General features: G+C 41.8%; 1 protein-coding gene across 1 annotated transcript in view; it reads left to right on the forward strand.

Moving 5' to 3' along the window:
* The window catches only part of USH2A (usherin), a 930843-nt gene that overhangs the window by 619537 nt on the left and 290814 nt on the right, over positions 1 to 20492 (forward strand). Inside the window, exons 41-42 of the mRNA XM_077281431.1 lie at positions 12958 to 13286; positions 17848 to 17970. Coding sequence (XP_077137546.1) covers positions 12958 to 13286; positions 17848 to 17970 — 452 coding nt within the window. The remainder of the gene's footprint in view (positions 1 to 12957; positions 13287 to 17847; positions 17971 to 20492) is intronic.

The raw sequence follows: 20492 nt of genomic DNA on the forward strand, positions 1-20492 counted from the left end.
AAATAATAACGGTGAGGCAAGAGGAAAACACAAACGTAGAGATGAACTAGATTCAGCAAAGTGAGGCCCACTTGTCTAGATAGGCAGAAAATAGATAGTGGACTATGCGGTCAGCAGAAAACCCTACAAAAACATCCACGCTGAACATTCAAGAACCCCCACACCGACTGACGGTGCGGAGGGAGAATATCAGCCCCCTAGAGCTTCCAGCGAGCCAGAAAATCCAATATTAAGCAAGCTGGACAAAAACACAGAAAAATGAAAACGATCCAAATTATTCAAAACGGACTTAGCTTTTCTTGCATGAGACAGACTGAAAGGAATCCAGAGGAGACCATATAGGTCTGGATACAACGATGCCAGGCAAGAGACTGAGTCCAGAGGAGACTTAAATAGGGAACACCCGCTGCTTAACGACACAGCTGGAGCTCAGGCCTGCAACAAGACATGCCTAACACAATACCGTTAGTGACCACCAGAGAGAGCCCAGAAACACAGTTCACAACAGTACCCCCCCTTGAGGAGGGGTCACCGAACCCTCACCAAGACCCCCAGGGCGATCAGGATGAGCAGCGTGAAAGGCATGAACCAAATCAGCCGCATGAACATCAGAGGCGACAACCCAGGAATTATCCTCCTGACCATAGCCTTTCCACTTAACTAAATACTGGAGTCTCCGTCTAGAGATACGAGAATCCAGAATCTTCTCCACCACGTACTCCAACTCGCCCTCAACCAAAACCGGGGCAGGAGGCTCAACAGCAGGAACCATAGGCACCACGTACCGCCGCAACAAGGACCTATGGAACACATTATGAATAGCAAATGACGCTGGAAGGTCCAAGCGAAAAGACACCGGGTTAAGGATTTCCAAAATCTTATAAGGACCGATAAAGCGAGGCTTGAACTTAGGAGAGGAGACTTTCAAAGGAACATGCCGAGAAGACAACCAAACCAAATCCCCAACACGAAGTCGGGGACCCACACCGCGGCGGCGGTTGGCAAAACGCTGGGCCTTGTCTTGTGACAATTTCAAATTGTCCACCACATGGTTCCAAATCCGCTGCAACCTATCCACCACAGAATCAACCCCAGGACAGTCAGAAGGTTCAACCTGGCCCGAGGAGAAACGAGGATGAAAACCAGAGTTGCAGAAAAAGGGTGAAACCAAAGTGGCAGAACTAGCCCGATTATTAAGGGCAAACTCGGCCAGTGGCAAAAAGGTAACCCAGTCGTCCTGATCAGCAGAAACAAAACATCTCAAATAAGTCTCCAACGTCTGATTAGTTCGCTCGGTCTGGCCATTAGTCTGAGGATGAAAAGCCGACGAAAAAGACAAATCAATACCCATCTTAGCACAAAAGGATCGCCAGAATCTGGACACAAACTGGGATCCTCTGTCAGACACAATATTCTCAGGGATGCCGTGCAAATGAACCACATTCTGAAAGAACAAAGGAACCAAATCAGAGGAGGAAGGCAACTTAGGCAAGGGCACCAAATGGACCATTTTAGAAAAACGATCGCACACCACCCAGATGACAGACATCTCCCGAGATACCGGAAGATCCGAAATGAAATCCATGGAAATGTGCGTCCAAGGCCTCTTCGGGATAGGCAAGGGCAAAAGCAACCCGCTGGCACGAGAACAGCAAGGCTTAGCCCGAGCACAAATCCCACAGGACTGCACAAAAGAACGCACATCCCGCGACAAGGAAGGCCACCAAAAGGACCTAGCCACCAAATCTCTGGTACCGAAAATCCCAGGATGTCCCGCCAACACCGAAGAATGAACCTCAGAAATAACTCTGCTGGTCCATCTGTCAGGGACAAACAGTCTCTCTGGTGGGCAACGATCAGGCCTATCAGCCTGAAATTTCTGCAGCACTCATCGCAAATCTGGGGAAATGGCAGACAAAATCACTCCCTCTCTGAGAATACCAGCCGGCTCCGAGACTCTCGGAGAGTCAGGCACAAAACTCCTAGAAAGTGCATCAGCCTTCACGTTCTTCGAACCAGGCAGGTACGAGACAACAAAGTCAAAACGGGAGAAAAAAACGACCAACGAGCCTGTCTAGGATTCAGGCGCTTGGCAGACTCGAGGTAAATCAGATTTTTATGATCAGTCAAGACCACCACACGATGTCTAGCTCCCTCGAGCCAATGTCGCCACTCCTCAAATGCCCACTTCATAGCCAACAACTCCCTATTACCAACATCATAGTTCCGCTCAGCAGGCGAAAATTTTCTAGAAAAGAAGGCGCATGGCTTCATCACTGAGCCATCAGAACTTTTTTGCGACAAAACGGCCCCTGCACCAATCTCAGAAGCATCAACTTCAACCTGGAAGGGAAGAGAGACATCCGGCTGGCACAAGACTGGCGCTGAAGTAAACCGGCGCTTCAGCTCCCGAAAGGCCTCCACGGCCGCAGGAGACCAATTAGCAACATCAGAACCCTTCTTGGTCATATCCGTCAAAGGTTTAACCACGCTGGAAAAATTAGCGATAAACCGACGGTAAAAATTAGCAAAGCCCAAGAACTTCTGCAGGCTCTTAACAGACGTGGGCTGAGTCCAGTCATGAATGGCACGGACCTTGACTGGGTCCATCTCCACAGTAGAAACGGAAAAAATAAAACCCAAAAAAGAAACATTCTGTACCCCAAAGATACATTTTGAGCCCTTCACAAATAGAGCATTCTCCCGCAGAACCTGAAACACCATCCTGACCTGGTTCACATGGGACTCCCAATCATCAGAAAAAACCAAAATATCATCCAGATAAATAATCATAAATTTATCCAGATATTTCCGGAAGATGTCATGCATGAAGGACTGAAACACAGAAGGGGCATTAGATAATCCAAAAGGCATCACCAGGTACTCAAAATGACCCTCGGGCGTATTAAATGCCGTTTTCCATTCATCTCCCTGCTTTATGCGCACAAGGTTATACGCACCACGAAGATCTATCTTGGTGAACCAACTGGATCCCTTAATCTGAGCAAACAAATCAGACAACAATGGCAAAGGATACTGAAATTTAACTGTGATCTTATTCAGAAGACGAAAATCTATACAAGGTCTCAAAGACCCATCTTTCTTGCCCACAAAAAAGAATCCTGCACCAAGAGGAGAAGAGGATGGGTGAATATGTCCCTTCTCCAAAGACTTCTTTATATAACTCCGCATCGCGGCATGCTCTGGCACAGATAAATTAAAGAGTCGTCCCTTAGGAAATTTACTACCAGGAATCAAATCTATAGCACAATCACAGTCCCTATGAGGAGGAAGGGCACCGGACCTGGCCTCATCAAATACATCCTGAAAGTCTGACAAAAACTCAGGGATCTCAGAAGGAGTAGAAGAAGCAATAGACACTAATGGAGAATCGCCATGAATCCCCTGACACCCCCAACTAGACACAGTCATAGCTTTCCAATCTAAAACTGGATTATGGGCCTGTAACCATGGCAGACCCAAAACGACAACATCATGCATTTTATGCAGTACCAGAAAACGAATCACCTCCTGATGTACAGGAGTCATGCACATGGTCACTTGCGTCCAATACTGAGGTTTATTCTCTGCCAATGGCGTAGAATCAATTCCTCTAAGAGGAATAGGATTTTCCAAAGGCTCCAGGACAAAACCGCAGCGCTTGGTAAATGACAAATCCATCAGACTTAAAGCAGCACCAGAATCCACAAAAGCCATAACGGAGTAAGAAGATAATGAACAAATTAAAGTCACAGACAAAATAAACTTAGGCTGAAAAGTACCAATGGCGACAGGATTAAAAAAATTTTTTAAGCGTTTAGAGCATGCTGAGATAACATGTGTTGAATCACCACAGTAGAAACACAACCCATTTTGACGTCTATGATTTTGTCGCTCGGCTCTGGTCAGAATTCTGTCACATTGCATAGGGTCAGGTGACCGTTCAGACAGCTCTGCCAAAGGAATAACAGATTTGCGCTCCCGCAAACGTCGATCAATTTGAATGGCCAGAGCCATTGAATCATTCAGACCTGTAGGGATAGGAAACCCCACCATTACATCTTTAATGGCTTCAGAAAGACAATTTCTGAAATTTGCGGCCAGTGCACACTCATTCCATTGAGTAAGCACAGACCATTTCCGAAATTTTTGACAATATACCTCAGCTTCGTCCTGACCCTGAGAGATAGCCAGCAACATCTTTTCAGCCTGATTTTCAAGATTAGGCTCCTCATAAAGCAAACCAAGTGCCAGGAAAAACGCATCAACATTCACCAATGCAGGATCTCCTGGTGCCAGAGAGAAACCCCAATCTTGAGGGTCGCCGCGCAAGAAGGAAATAACAATCTTAACTTGCTGAGCGGAATCACCAGAGGAACGAGGTTTCAGAGACAGAAACAATTTGCAATTATTCCTAAAATTCAGGAACTTAGATCTATCTCCAAAAAACAGCTCAGGAATAGGTATTTTTGGTTCAGACATAGGGCTATGGATAACAAAATCCTGAATGCTTTGCACGCTAGCAGCAAGCTGATCCACACTAGAAGTCAGAGTCTGGACATTCATATCTGCAGCAGAGTTCCAGCCACTCAGAGAAAAAGGGGATGGAAGAAGCTAGGCAAACTGCAGCAACAAAAAAAAAAACCTCAGAACTTCTTTTTAATCCCACTTCTGCGATGCAATAAACATTTTCTTTAGGCCTGGCATACTGTTATGATACCAGTGGTAGAGGATCTCTGATATTCCGGCAAGATAGCAAAAACATAAATACTGCTCTAGGGAGGTGGAAACTGGGCTAACCGCATACCTGATCCTAACACAAACAACTAGAAGCAGCCGGTGAACGTGCCTACGTTGGTTCTAGACGTCTCGAGCCAGCCGGAGAACTGACTACCCCTAGAGGGAAAATAAGACCTCACTTGCCTCCAGAGAAATTGAACCCCAAAGATAAAGAAAGCCCCCAACAAATAATAACGGTGAGGCAAGAGGAAAACACAAACGTAGAGATGAACTAGATTCAGCAAAGTGAGGCCCACTAGTCTAGATAGGCAGAAAATAGATAGTGGACTATGCGGTCAGCAGAAAACACTACAAAAACATCCACGCTGAACATTCAAGAACCCCCACACCGACTGACGGTGCGGAGGGAGAATATCAGCCCCCTAGAGCTTCCAGCGAGCCAGAAAATCCAATATTAAGCAAGCTGGACAAAAACACAGAAAAATGCAAACGATCCAAATTATTCAAAACGGACTTAGCTTTTCTTGCATGAGACAGACTGAAAGGAATCCGGAGGAGACCATATAGGTCTGGATACAACGATGCCAGGCAAGAGACTGAGTCCAGAGGAGACTTAAATAGGGAACACCCGCTGCTTAACGACACAGCTGGAGCTCAGGCCTGCAACAAGACATGCCTAACACAATACCGTTAGTTACCACCAGAGAGAGCCCAGAAACACAGTTCACAACAAAGAGCTCTGCATGGTGTTGGGCTGTGGGCACAACCCCCATCTGTGGACATCGGGCACTCAGACCACCCTCATGGAGTCGGTTTCTAACCGTTTGTGCAGACACATGCACATTTGAGGCCTGCTGGAGGTCGTTTTGCAGGGCTCTTGCAGTGTTCCTCCTGTTCCTCCTTGCACAAAGGCTGAGGTAGCAGTCCTTCTGCTGGGTTGTTGCCCTCCTATGGCCCCCTCCACGTCTCCTGGTGTACTGGCCTGTCTCCTGGTAGCGCCTCCATCCTCCAGCCTCTGGACACTACGCTGACAGACACAGCAAATTTTCTTGCCACAGCTCACATTGATGTACCATCCTGGATGAGCTGCACTACCTGAGCCATTTGTGTGGATTGTAGAGTCCGTCTTATGCTACCACGAGTGTGAAAGCACAACCAACATTCAAAAGTGACCAAAACATCAGCCAGAAAGCATTGGTACTGAGATGTGGTCTGTGGTCCCCACCTGCAGAACCACTCCTTTATTGAGTGTGTCTGGATAATTGCCAATAATTTCCATCTGTTGTCTATTCCATTTGCATAACAGCATGTGACATTGATTGTCAATCAGTGTTGCCTCCTAAGGGTACTGTCACACAGTACCATTTTGATCGCTACGACGGCACGATCCGTGACGTCGCAGCGATCGTATGAATATCGCTCCAGCGTCGTAGACTGCGGTCACACGTTGCAATCACGGCGCTGGAGCGATGCCGAAGTCCCCGGTAACCAGGGTAAACATCGGGTAACTAAGCGCAGGGCCGCGCTTAGTAACCCGATGTTTACCGTGGTTACCAGCGTAAACGTAAAAAAAACAAACAGTACATACTTACATTCCGGTGTCTGTCCCCGGCGTTCTCCTTCTCTCCACTGTGTAAGCGCCATAGCCGGAAAGCACAGCGGTGACGTCAGACGTCAACGCTGTGCTCGCTTTCCGGCTGGCAGACGCTCACACAGTGGAGAGAAGCTGAGACGCTGGAGGACAGACACCGGAATGTGAGTATGTACTGTTTGTTTTTTTACGTTTACGCTGGTAACCACGGTAAACATCGGGTTACTAAGCGCGGCCCTGCGCTTAGTTACCCGATGTTTACCCTGGTTACAAGCGAACACATCGCTGGATCGCTGTCACACACAACGATCCAGCGATGTCAGCGGGTGATCAAGCGACGAAAGAAAGTTCGACACGATCTGCTACGACGTACGATTCTCAGCAGGATCCCTGATCGCTGCTGCGTGTCAGACACTGCGATATCGTAACGATATCGCTAGAACGTCACGAATCGTACCGTCGTAGCGATCAAAATGGTACTGTGTGACAGTACCCTAAGTGGTCGGTTTGATTTCACAGAAGTTTGATTTACTTGGAGTTATATTCTGTTGTTTAAGTGTTCCCATTATTTTTTTGAGCAGTGTAGATAGATAGATATGATATATTAACAAGGGTCTGATTGATTGTTACCTCCAGGATTCTTATTGTAGCCGCACAAGTGCTTTAAGTGTTGACATTTGTACAGAAAAATCATTGTGCCTTTGTAAACAATTGAATAGAATGTGTCTCTGCTTTGGGGACCACAGCCCATCAATGCATCACTAGGCTCGTGGAAGTCTGAAAAACTGGCCAACAATGTTGAAGTCCTAAATAAAATCCTTCTAATTATAATAGTGATAGTGAAGGGTTTACATTAAAGACATTGGTGCCAATTTATCATTTGTATTTTTTTTATGTACTGTTTGTGTCTTTTCTCTATTTAGAGCTTTTTTTTTCTTTATGTGAGCTTTTTTAGCATTAAATGTTTCAAAACCCTTTCAATAAGCTTTAAAATGTCATATGTTAGTTAGTCTTCTGGGCCAAGGAAAAAGAAAGAGACAGATTTTGAACTCCATTGGTATACTGGAGTATAATTGTGCAAGAATGTTGCAACATTTCATAAAGTCTCAAAAGGTAAGTTAGGTGAAAATTTCTGGATAATGAAAACTGTGCCCACATAAACGGGGACTGAAAACAAATTGTTTAAAATGGTGCAAAAGCAAAAAATACATATTTTACTATATCTAAGCTGAGAAACAACAAAAAATGTAACATAAATAAAGCACTAAACATAAATCATTTTGCCTCATAAAATTAATTAACAGCTTAAAAGCAGATCAAAGAAATGTATTTAGTAAGGTCAATTCATACTGTTAAACTGGCAGATCAAAGCTATTTGATGTCGACATCCCCATATACACAGCAGAAAGCAAAAATTCTGCTCCCAACCTGCAGAAAAATGGTTAAAGACAAGGAGAAGAAAATGCAAATATAAAAAACTCCAAAAGTAAAAAGGAAAAAATGATAATGATCTCTGTGATTTTAAAAGCTGCTTTCATTATTGCGAAAAAAATCAATGAATAGGCCGTAAAACAGAGCTCCACGTGTTTCATGCCATCATTAGAACTTCATCAAAAGCTTTATAGAAAAGGTAGGCATCCGTCCAGATATAGAAAGATAGTAAAACACTTGGGGGAAACACATTAAATTCACATACATCGATCATCAAAGAATACTTGAGTGCTGTACAGAAGAGTGGCCAGAAGTCAAAGAGAACGCAGAAGGATTGTCCAAAAATTTGATTTTTTTTTTCGTTGTATTTTTATTTGATTTCACATTTTTTTAATCTATACTTGTTATTATTTGTGTAGGACCAATGTAGTATATATCCTTGTATGCAGAATTTAGTCATTATTCCCCAGGGGCATAACTATAGTGGATGCAGGTGTTGCATTTACACCCAGGCCCTGGAGTCTAACTGTGCCCAAAAAAGTCCTTTTGGACAATACAACAATATCAAAACCTTGAAGATTTTGCATTGGGGCTCACGAGCTTCCAGTTACACCACTATCATACCGTATACATGGTAGGCAACAGAATCTAATCTCCTTTTGATAAAAAAAAAAGCTACTAGGAAGACAATTGGGCTAAGATATTTTTGGAGGAAGGCGGTCTATCTAAGGAACGAAATCAAGCACAATGAGCAGATGATGAACATGAATGATTGGCATAGGGTTCACCTGGGCCTAGATGCCCCCAGAATGGAAGGAGGTAAAGGACCCTCTATCAGGTAGGGGAAACACAGGACACATGGAAGGGCGATTTTATCTATCCACCCCTAGATTTAAAGCATAAGAAATGGTCCTCCAATCAGTCATTCAAGAGATAAGTTGAGTAGATACTAAAGTAGACCTCTTAAAAAAGAAAAAAGAGAGCTCTCATGCCAGCCTGAAGTTGGCCATACACATAACTTTAGTTGTACACTGGATTGTTAGTACAAATGATATGTACATAAACACGCCAAACTATAATTTTCCTGAAAAATAGGCAAGTTTTTGACATTTTACTTCTTTTTCTCGACTTTTCGAAAAGTGGGGAGGAACATTAAAAAATATTCCACTTATAGTTTTACAGTAAAGGGTAAAACAATAGGGTAGGCTTGTGCCAAGAAGCAAATGTTCAGCCACAATCACACCATACAGGGAAATAGGTAATAAAAAAATACAACATGACTGATTCACTTTTTGTAGACTGTCATTGGCATCGCATTCTTGTCCAGTTTTAATGCAATAGTTGGTAAAACTGATCAAAATTACCCATATTGAAGTTTATCTTCTGCCCTAACTCTACCGACAGCGGATGTTACAGGAAAGAAGAATTCAAGGTAGAGAAGCCACCACCAGAGATGTTTGGCAGCCACCTTTTCTCCTTAGAGATTAAGAATGTGGGGGGCCTGGAGGGATAACTGATAAAGCATTCATTTCCTGAAGGTCTATGGCCACCAATAAACGTTGAGAGTCTAATGGATGGATGCCTCGTGACTACAACATTACCTTTTGGAATATAAAACATCTTATTTGCTTTTGGGAGGCATAACTAACCAAGAAGCTCCCAGGTCCTAGTACAAAATCTGTCACAAGGTCTATCAAATATAATTTGCAATTTATAGTACTAGTCTCCAACTTTGCATAATAACCTTTTGGTTTCCTCTAGGCTCTAGGCAATGAGACATATAATCTTAGTACTATTGGTGAATGTGACCTGGGGATCTGGTACCAGGGTGTCTGAACAAGACACCCTCTCTTGCCATGAGAATTTATAAGCACGGTAGAGGCAGTAAATCAAATGTTTGGTCCAGATAAAATAGAATCTAGCTACAACTCCCTAATTTTCCCTGATTTTCCTACTCTACAAGTAAAAAGTTGATTTCACTTTAATTTCTCACAAATCTATTTTTTTTTTTCATTCAATTCTTTTTGCAATTTGCTTTGGGCAAATCCACAGAAAATGGTGAATTTTAAAGCACTGGGAAGGGGTTAAAAAATATAAAGTACCTCACCTCCTCGGCTCAACTCCCAGTCAGGCTCTCCAGTCCTCTACTAGGTGCCTCTGTTCATATTTCATCTCCAGAGCTGTTTTTGGCACTTGGGGTGCGGACTAGGCCTCACGCAATGTGAACATGTGAGTAGACCTGCAACGTCATGATGTCATAAAGACTAGTAAATGCTGGTGGCACAGAACACCACTCTGGAGACAGAAGAAAACCAGAAACTCCTAGAAGAGAACTGGAAAAACCGAAGACCACTGTGGAGATGGAAAAGAATTGGAAGTTCCTAGAGGAGAACTGGAGAGATCAAAGATTACTGTGGAAATGGAGAAAGACTGGAAGCTCCTAGAAGAAAACTGGAGACACCGACTACCATTATGGTGATGGAAGAGGGCTGGAAGCTCCTAAAAGATAAGTGAAGGCACAAAGAGTTCTGTGGAGATCGAAGAGGACTGGAAGCTCCTAGAAGAGAACTGGCGGCACAAAGACCTCTGTGGAGATGGAAAAGGACTGGAAGCTCGTAGAAGAGAACTGGAGATACCGACTACCATTATGGTGATGGAAGAGGGCTGGAAGCTCCTAGAAGATAAATGAAGGCACAAAGAGTTCTGTGGAGATGAAAAAGGACTGGAAGCTCGTAGAAGAGAACTGGAGGCACAGAAGACCATTGTGGAGATGGAAGGACTGTAAGTTACCTTATTGAGAACTGGAGCCACAAAGACCTCTGTGGTTATGAAGGAGGACTGGAAGTTTCTTGAAGAAAACTGGAGGCACCGAAGACCTCTGTGAAAACAGGACTGGAGGTTCCTAGAAGAGGACGAAAGGAATAGACACATTTTTTTTTTAAACCCTACATTTATTTGTTTAGGGGACTGGAGAGTCCTCAGAGCATAATCAAGCACATTTCATTTATATCAAATAAATCTGATGCAAATTGTCTTTCTTGTCCGAATTAGAATTTTGCCAAATTTGCTCCTCTTTAATCCTGACGTAACTGCGCACTTTTGAACATTACATAAGTGCCCTCTGAATTCACAGATCTTTTATCACCCACTGATGTGATTTTTGACATGTACACCCCACAACACAGTTCTTCCTCCTCGTTTACTACCGTCATTTGGCTGTCATTAAGTGCCTGTTGCAGAATTCATCCAACTGCACCTTGTAATATATCTGTACAGCTGAAAAAGCCCGGACATATTAGACTGTGAATCACCAGAGGGCAGAGTGTCTGTGGAAACGTCTTAATCACAGATAGCCAAGTATCCCAAGGTTACTATTCAATGACTTGTGTATAACAGATAATGACCCCTCATAAGTATCTCTGTGAGCTTATATCAGAGCGTGTGCTGTCTGACTGTGTGCTCCACAATAGCCGCCTCTCCAGCACAAATCCTGATCACCAAATCATGAGCAAACTGCTTATGCCGCTCTGAGTGCGTTCTTATGAGCTCTGATGCTTTCACGCTTTACATTGCCAAGATACAGAGTGAAAGCCCACGAGCCTTAGGAAAACCAGAGAGCGTAACGCTGTGTACTTTACCAATCCTGAGCATGCCACCGCTATACATTGTCCTTGAAATACGGAGGTGCTAAGTGCACTGTGGCCTCAAAAGACTTCTCCTTAGGTGACTCAGTAGCCACAAAGGGAAGTGTTATAGTCCATCCATTTCATTATCTACAGCATCTATCTATCTATCTATCTATCTATCTATCTATCTATCTATCTATCTATCTATCATCTATCTTTCTATATATTATCTATCTATCTATCATCTATCTATTTATCATCTATCAATATCTATCTATCTATCTATCTATCTATCTATCTATCTATCTATCTATCTATCTATTATCTATCTTTCTATCTATTATCTATCTATTTATCATCTATCTACTATCTATCTATCTATTTATCTATCTATCTATCTATCTATCTATCTATATATCTATCTATTTATCATCTATCTACTATCTATCTATCTATCTATCTATCTATCTATCTATCATCTATTATCTACCTATCATCTATCTATTATCTATCATCTATCTATTATCTATCTATCTATCTATCTATCTATTATCTATTATCTATCTAGCTAACTATCTATCTATCTTTCTCGATCTATCCATTAATAATCTACAGTATATCATCATCTCACATGGTAATATACACTCTTCAACATTGAAATAGCAACACCAAGAAGAAAAAGTCATGGAGTATGGCATATGAGCCACGTGCAGAAATCCCGACATTTACAGTCATGGCTGCTATCCGTGAGGCTACTAATGGTCATCTAAGGAATGTTCTGGTGCGCTGAATGCACTTAAGCAAATCATCAAGATCCTCTGCTGGCAGCTCCTGTATAATTATCGACCAATGATGTTCCAGATGTGCTCGATGACAGACAAATCCGGAAACTGTGCAGACAATGGTAGCACATTTATACCATGCTCACAGTAGCACCAATAACATTTGACCTGGAGTCGTTCTATTGAAAGATGGCACTTGGGGCACGTTGGAGAAATAGCCACACCACTGATTCCACCACCAAAACAACGTAACGCCAAACTGTTAGTCTACCTTGAAAGAAGCCGAGAGAGGTCCGGCTGCCGTACATTATGTTGGCCCACACCATTATTCCAAGAGTAGGACTGGTGTGACATTCCCTCATGAAGCCCTCCTCATGCTGTTGCCCATGTCCATTTGCACCTGATCTGCCAGCAGCGGATCTTGATGATTTGTCCAAGTGCATTCAGCACGTCAGATGACCATTAATAACCTCAGTGATAGCAGCCGAGGCTGTAAGTGCTGGGATTTCTGTGTGCGGTTCAGGCTTCACACTGGATACATTGAAATGGTTTTAAAATGTAGTTGCCTTTTTTATCATTTACATACCAGTAACTGGTCCGTCCATCCTGTGATATAAATTATCCCACGAATTTATCTTTTTGGAGTTACAATTTAATTGTTGTATATACTGTGTATTTTTGTATAAAATTACTATATTTTTTGTAAAATCGTTATGTAGTAACTCCGCGGAAAGTGACGAGGAATTGTATTTTCTCTAATTTGACTCCATAATTCTCCTTATTTCAGGTCGCTTGGATTCCTCCAGTCCTACCTAATGGAGACATACTAAGCTACGAGATCCGCATGCCAGAACCTTGGATCCTTCTGACCGACCCGACTGTAATGAGCTATATAATGTCAGGCCTAATCCCATACACAGAGTATTCTGTGACCATTGTGGCTTGTTCTGGAGGGGCGACCCATCATGGAGGGTGTACCGAGAGCTTGCCTACATATAGGACCACACAGCCCGCTCCTCCTGAAGGCATCCAGCCCCTGTCAGTGATACCGGTTAGCGAAAATTTCATTGCTATCTCATGGCAATCTCCTCTACGGCCTAATGGACCAGATATAAGGTATTGTGACAAATCCGCCTTATTATAATTATTTACTTTGTTAAGAAGATTACAAATGTGCCTGCCCTTCTGCCAAAGACTAAAAGCATGTACTTTCTGAAATCATCCTGCAAAACTGTTTACAGATGCTTCTGGTGCATATACCAGTCTAAGTCCAGGAACTGGCATAATTTTCAAGCTAGGTGATTTGCCCTTCACTATTTTTAAGTGAACAGTTTCTCTTCATTAGCATTCTTCCAGCATTATAGGTGCAGAACTTCCTTTTTCACACTTTCCAGCATTTATTGTAATGGCCATTGTCCAATGACCTGTATTTCTGTTATGGCTGTAGGCAGTTTGACAGAAGGAATAGTAGCAAAGAAAAAAGGATCCCCTAATACTTTCAAAGAGATAAAGATCTGCCCCACTTTCTGTAATTTGTCTCCTTTTCTTGGTAGATTACACTTTTGTTTCAGGTAGATTACACTTTACAACAGGCAGTGGACAATTGTACATATGGAGAAGACGTGGACAGATGATGTGATAAACAGAAAATCTGCAAATCACTTTATTTGTAAATAGTGTTGTCTTAGCCATGAAACATCCCTCCAAAGTGGCGACCGCTATTTGCCTCCCTTCTCTGTAACGTGCTGTCTACTGCCTGTTGTAAAGTGCAATCCATTTTTACAATAGGCAGTGGACAGCAAGTTACATCTAGTGGCCGTCACTTTGGAGGGATGTTTCATGGCTAAGACAACAATATAAATACATTTATTCGCAGATTGTCTATTTATAATATTATTTATCAAATAAAGTCGCTAAATTGACTATTTAAAGGGATATTCCCATATTATTTATTTTTTTACATCTAAAGGTCACATGTAAATTATAAAAACCCGTAAAATTTGATAAGATGACCAATTGCAGCTGCATCTCCATGGAGAATGAATGGTAGCGATCGTGCACTTGCTTTTTCCGACATTTCCATAAATTGGAATAGAGTCATGCCTTTCCATCTCTCCATTGTTTCTTTTATTAGATGAGACGACCATCTATTCAGACAGGACATAGGACCTTATTTCTCATCATGACATCATGGACCACTGTTGCCTTGTGCTGCTATTTCACAGCAAAATTGGAAATTGTTGTAGTTCTTCTATCACAATAAATATAATTTACTGAAACCATATTACTTCTGTGAGACATACGATACTGATATTTCATAGTGAGAACACCTCTTGAACATTGAAACACAAAAGACACAAATGAGACATTTATTTATTCATTGGCGTATTCAGAATCTTGAATTCGGGTATGAGATCTCTGAGCTTATTGCTGCTTCCTGCCAGTGCCCAGTCTCTTTCTGCCAAAAAATGTTGATATCTGCAAAATACAGTAGCAGAAACAAGCATAGATACAGCACAAGTAAAATCTCAGTACATAAAGCACCCAACCTCATCATACATATTTTGCTCTTGAACCAAGCTTGGTATGTAAATACATTATATTATCCAAACGAATGATATAAATGCAACAAAAAAAAGATCATTACATAAATGCAGTACCACCTCTTTGCTAAAAACCGTATCAGAAACAGTTATATAATAAACAATGTAACTCAAGCAAGTTAAGTTGAATACATAAATACAGCACCAAGCTCACAAAATATAAACCACAATAAAGGCAAGTTTAGAACATAAATGCAAAACCAAAAACCATCTCATAAATAAGATTAAAACAGTACCAGAATCATTTTTAAATCATAAATACAGTACCATAACCAAACACGTAACATAAATACATCACCAAAACTATGATCATGTAAAAACAAGACAAGAACCAAACACATGTAAATACAGTACTGAAACCATACTCCTATCATAAGTATAGCAAAAAAAAGTTCACCATATAAATACAATACCAGACCTAATCTCAGCACATACAGCACCAAAATGGACCTCATAACATAGAGATACAGCACCAGAACCAAACTAAAACCAAATGTAATACTACTGTCAAGCTCATAAAAAACATAAGAATCAGAACTAAGCTTAGAAGGTAATGTTAGTAGTAAAACCAAGCTCATTACATGAATATAGAAGTAGAACTAAACTACGGTAAGTAAATAAATACAGTAGCTTATAACATATACAGCACTGGAACCAAGCTTAATACACAAATACAAAACGAGAATCAAAGTAGTACTATACAGTTGTAATCAAAAGTTTACATACCCCGCCAAATTTTTGTAAACACAACTCAGCACAAAAATGGGCTGCATGGTCGAATTGCCAGAAAAAAAGCAATTACTGCGCAAATGCCACAAAGTATCTCACCTACAATACTCAAAACAGCACAGAAACAAGCCTCAAAACATCTGAAACAAGGTCATTTGGAGTGAAGAGACCAAAAATAAACTTTTTGGCCACAATCATAAACGTTACATTTGGAGAGAGGTCAACAAGGCCTATGATGAAAGGAACACCATTCCTACTGTAAAGCACGGAGGTGGATCGCTGATGTTTTTGGGATGTGTGAGATATAAAGGCACAGGAAACAGGCCAAAGTTGAAGGAAAGATAAATGCAGCACGTTATCAGCAAATACTGGAGGAAAATTTGCACTCATCACCACAGAAGCTGCGCATGGGACGTACTTGGACATTCCAACATGACAACGATCCAAAACACAAGGCCAAGTCGACCTGTCATTGGCTACAGCAGAACAAAGTGAAGGTTCTGGAGTGGCCATCTCAATCTCCTGACCTCAATATCATTGAGCCACTCTGGGGAGATCTCAAGCGCGCAGTTCATGCTAGACAGCCCAGGAATTTACAGGAACTGGAGGCTTTTTGCCAAGAAGAGTGGGCAGCTTTACCATCTGAGAAAATAAAGAACCTCATCCACAACTACCACAAAAGACTTCAAGCTGCCATTGATGTTAGAGGGGGCAATACACGGTACTAAGAAATGGGGGATGTGAACTTGTAATCAGGGTCATTTGGATGTTTTCGGTTGTCATTATGATTTAAAAAGAGAAAACACAGTAGTTTGACAATAAATGGCTTCACCCAACCCCTATCTCTGAGAAAAAACATTGGTGTTATCATTCATATTCTCTGAAACAAGGTCAAGAAAGCAAAAATTCTGCCGGGGTATGTAAACTTTTGAGCACAACTGTAAACACGACAACAGAACCAATTTCATAATATAAATATAACTGCAGCCCAAGATTAAAGCTCAAAACATAAACACAATATCAGAACCAAGCATATAGCCACAATATGGAACAAGAACCAAAGTCTTATCCTAAATATAGCATTAAACATTGAACCAAGTTCAGAACATAAATAGGGCACAATAACCATGCTTATAACTTAAATATGAAATCAGAGCCAACCTCATAACTAGTGTTGAGCATTCCGATACCGCAAGTATCGGGTATCGGCCGACACTTGCGGGTATCGGAATTCCGATCTTGAGATCCGATACTTTTGTGATATCGGGAATCGGTATCGGGATTACTATCAATGTGTAAAATAAAGAATTAAAATAAAAATTATTGCTATACTCACCTCTCCGACGCAGCCTGGACCTCACCGAGGGAACCGGCAGCGTTCTTTGCTTAAAATGCGCGCATTTACTGCCTTCCGTGACGTCACGGCTTCTGATTGGTCGCGTGCCGCCCATGTGACCGCGACGCGACCAATCAGAAGCCGTGACGTAATTTTAAAATGCGCGCGTTTACTGCCTCCGGTGACGTCACGGCTTGTGATTGGTCGCGTCGCCCATGTGACCAATCACCAATCACCAATCCCAAAATTGCCCCAATCCTGTCCTGCCTGTTTATGGTGTTACCAGTACTGTAGAAGGCACCATCTTTGTGAGGATCTCTAGGGTCCAGGAAGCTGAAATGTATCTATCTATCTCATATCTTCCATATGTCTTATAGTTTTATTCATTCGAATTAAATATATTTAAACTAAACACCAGTTCTCCTTGATATGCAGAAGGCGAGTCCGCGCCTCTGCAGCACATCACGCCAAGCCATGCTACTTTCACATTAATGCAAATTGTCATTAGTGAGAACTTTCTATGAGATCCTGTAGGAACTTAAATAATGAATGATTGCATACGTAGGATAAAAATATCTCCAGCATCTCTACAGTCACCTTATACCATGGACATGAGAAAATGCAGAATGCAATAAGATGCAAAGTATCATTTAACCCTCGCCGGGACTAGTGCGCCGTTTATTATCACAGAATAAAATACCGTAACTTCCACGGATAGAGTGGAAGCGTATGAGATATAGGCGGAGGTGTGATAGTGCCGCTAGATGTAATTGCCGTGATAAAGACCTCTAGTAGATTTTCTATGTTAATGGATTTATTAAAATTATATTTTTTTGTTTGTTTGTTTTTGCAATTTGTAGCAAAATAAGTTTGGAAACCGCAACATTGTTTATCCGATCAATTGTAAAAACCAAGCTGTAAAAACAAAATAATGTTTGAAAACCGCCTGTTTTTTGTTTAATAATATTAGTCGAGATAATCCAGACGCTCTGCTTGTCTTTTGTGTTAGATATGAACTCCTGAGACGTACAATCCTGCAACCACTTACATCAAATCCCCCTGAAGATTTAAATCTGTGGCAGAATATTTACTCAGGAACTCAGTGGTTCTGTGAAGATAAGGGTCTTAGCAGGTAAGATTACAAAACGGTGAAAAAACAAGTGCTGGCATTTTTCATAGAGCATGTTGTCTATGTAGAACCCAATTTTATTGCCGTGCTGGGTTGAAAGCAAAATTTTATGAAATAGGACGGGTGAAATGTATCTTTTATCGGTTTGAGAAGAAGAAAAATTACAAAATTTCAATACAAAAAAAAAAGAAAGTCAATGATACAAATGTTGGTAGCTATACGTTATCATTTACCATCTTTGATTTACTTTACATACAAGTATAAATTAAACTAGGACTTCAAAGTGACCTTTATGGGTGACGGTGTCCATTGCATGACCTCATTGTACCCCATTTGCAAAAATTCTGACATGGTCGCATTTCTTAATATTGATATCCGTGAATAAAAAAGTAATTTTCAATCCAAAATGAAGAGATTTTGCTGAAATTTTATCTCAGATTTTTTGGAAGGCAATACAACAAAAAAAAAAAACCTGTAACGTTTCGATCGTTTACTTGGACCTTCATCAGACATGAATTGCCATTGGTCCAATAGAGAATGTTATATGAAAAGAAGTGCTATAGAAAGACGACTGAAATGGATGAGACAGAAATGTTAGTAATAGCGTTGATTGCAGGGACTCTGGGTCCTAAAACTTCCAACGAATGCTCAAGTCAAAAGGCAGAAGGTTGTTCTTGATGGCAAGCAGACCTGTGTATGGACCCAAAGACTTTATATTGAGTCCATATATTACTCTGATCGAGCTTGAGGATAAGATGAAAGTTTTTGCACCTTTGTTTGAGCATTCGGTGGGAGTCTCAGGACCCAAACCCACACCAATGACTTCAACCAAAGTGCAAAAGTTCTCAACATCAACTTGAGCACCAGAAGAGTAGTTTACGGAAGCACGATCAGCTGGGATAGAGGGCCCAGTGTCATCTTTAAGGCAATTTCCTATTGTCAACTAGTTTGTATGTAAGGGTATAAGCTAATAAACTTCACAGCTCACAGTTAGTGGTGGATCAGTAGAGTTGTAAGGGCTCACTAGGTGAGGTGGATCCCCAGGCGTTGGTGCAGCTTCCAGAGGATACAAAGAATAGTTGGGGCTAGGACTAACTGGAAACTCAAGAGCAGACAAACAGATGGAGGGAAAACTGTTGTGAATTCTGCTTTTGGGTTCCCTCCGGTGGTAGTAGGTGGTAATGCAGTTGTCCCTGGGTTGCAGCCTTGGTCAGGTGTGTCTGCTGATTGCAGTTCTGACTGGGGTATTTAGGTGTGCAGGATTCATTAGTCCTTGCCAGTTGTCAATTGTTGTTGGGAGGTGTTGGACCTCTGCCTGGTTCCTCCTGCCTTTCTGCCAAATCAGCAAAGATAAGTGTCTGTTTTTTTTTTCCTGTGGCACACATGCTGTGTGCTTCACAATTCAGTCCTCTCCTTTGTGTTTTCTTGTCCAGCTTAGACTGTGTCAGTATTTTCTCAGTCTTGTTGGATTCTCTTGAGTGGCAGATATACATTCCATGTCTTTAGTTAGATTGTGGAACTTTTTGTATTATCTGCTGTGGATATTTTTGGAAGGGTTTTAATACTGACCGCCTAGTAATCTGTCCTATCCTTTCCTATTTAGCTAGAGTGGCCTCTTTTGCTAAATCCTGTTTTCTACCTGCGTGTGTCTATTCCTCTCCTACTCACAGTCATTATTCTTGGGGGGCTGCCTATCCTTTGGGGGTCTGCTCTGAGGCAAGATAGCATTCCTATTTCCATCTATAGGGGTATTTAGTCCTCCGGCTGTGTCGAGGTGTCTAGGGTTGGTTAGGCACACCCCACGGCTACTTCTAGTTGCGGTGTTAGTTCAGGATTTGCGGTCAGTATAGGTTCCACCGATTCCAGAGAAAGTTTTCATGCGGCTCCAAGGTCACCAGATCATAACAGAAAACCAGCAGGAATGGATGTGAATTGAAACCCAATAATACAGGTAAAAAAGCAAACCAAAGAAGGAACACTAAAGTCTCAATCTCAAGACACAAATGTGTGTTTGTCAATGAGTCTTAAATAGGTCTAGGGAAACAATGTCTTTGATCCACTCTGAGCAATGTGAAAAACCCAACGTGGAGAACAACAGAGAGAACCAGACCCCGAAAAAAGAGATAAATAATTAGTTTCTCTATGATGATCTATGGGATAAGAGGGAACACTTATGCAGGGCTCGTACAGGGGTCCTCTACTGCCTGTGTCCTGCCCTATCCACCCATAGCATGACATTGAGATAAATCCCTCATTTTATCAATAGGTAGGGGGTCCAAATATGGCACATTTTACTGCTGGGCAAAAGCTGCCTGTTATGTCAGCAGACTAGAAGATGGATCCTTAAGCTACAGCAGGTTTGGCACTGCCCATACTTAGCTATGAAATATGAAGGATCACCAGGTGATCACCCTTAACTCCAGCAGGAAAGTATGAATTTTGCTGCAGGGAAATCCTCAGATTATGGTCCCCAAAATAATCTCCAACTGGCAGCTAGATGGCAGGAATGTAGAGTAATACATACA

Source organism: Ranitomeya variabilis, chromosome 2 (genome assembly GCF_051348905.1).
Source record: "Ranitomeya variabilis isolate aRanVar5 chromosome 2, aRanVar5.hap1, whole genome shotgun sequence".
NCBI classification, from domain to species: domain Eukaryota; kingdom Metazoa; phylum Chordata; class Amphibia; order Anura; family Dendrobatidae; genus Ranitomeya; species Ranitomeya variabilis.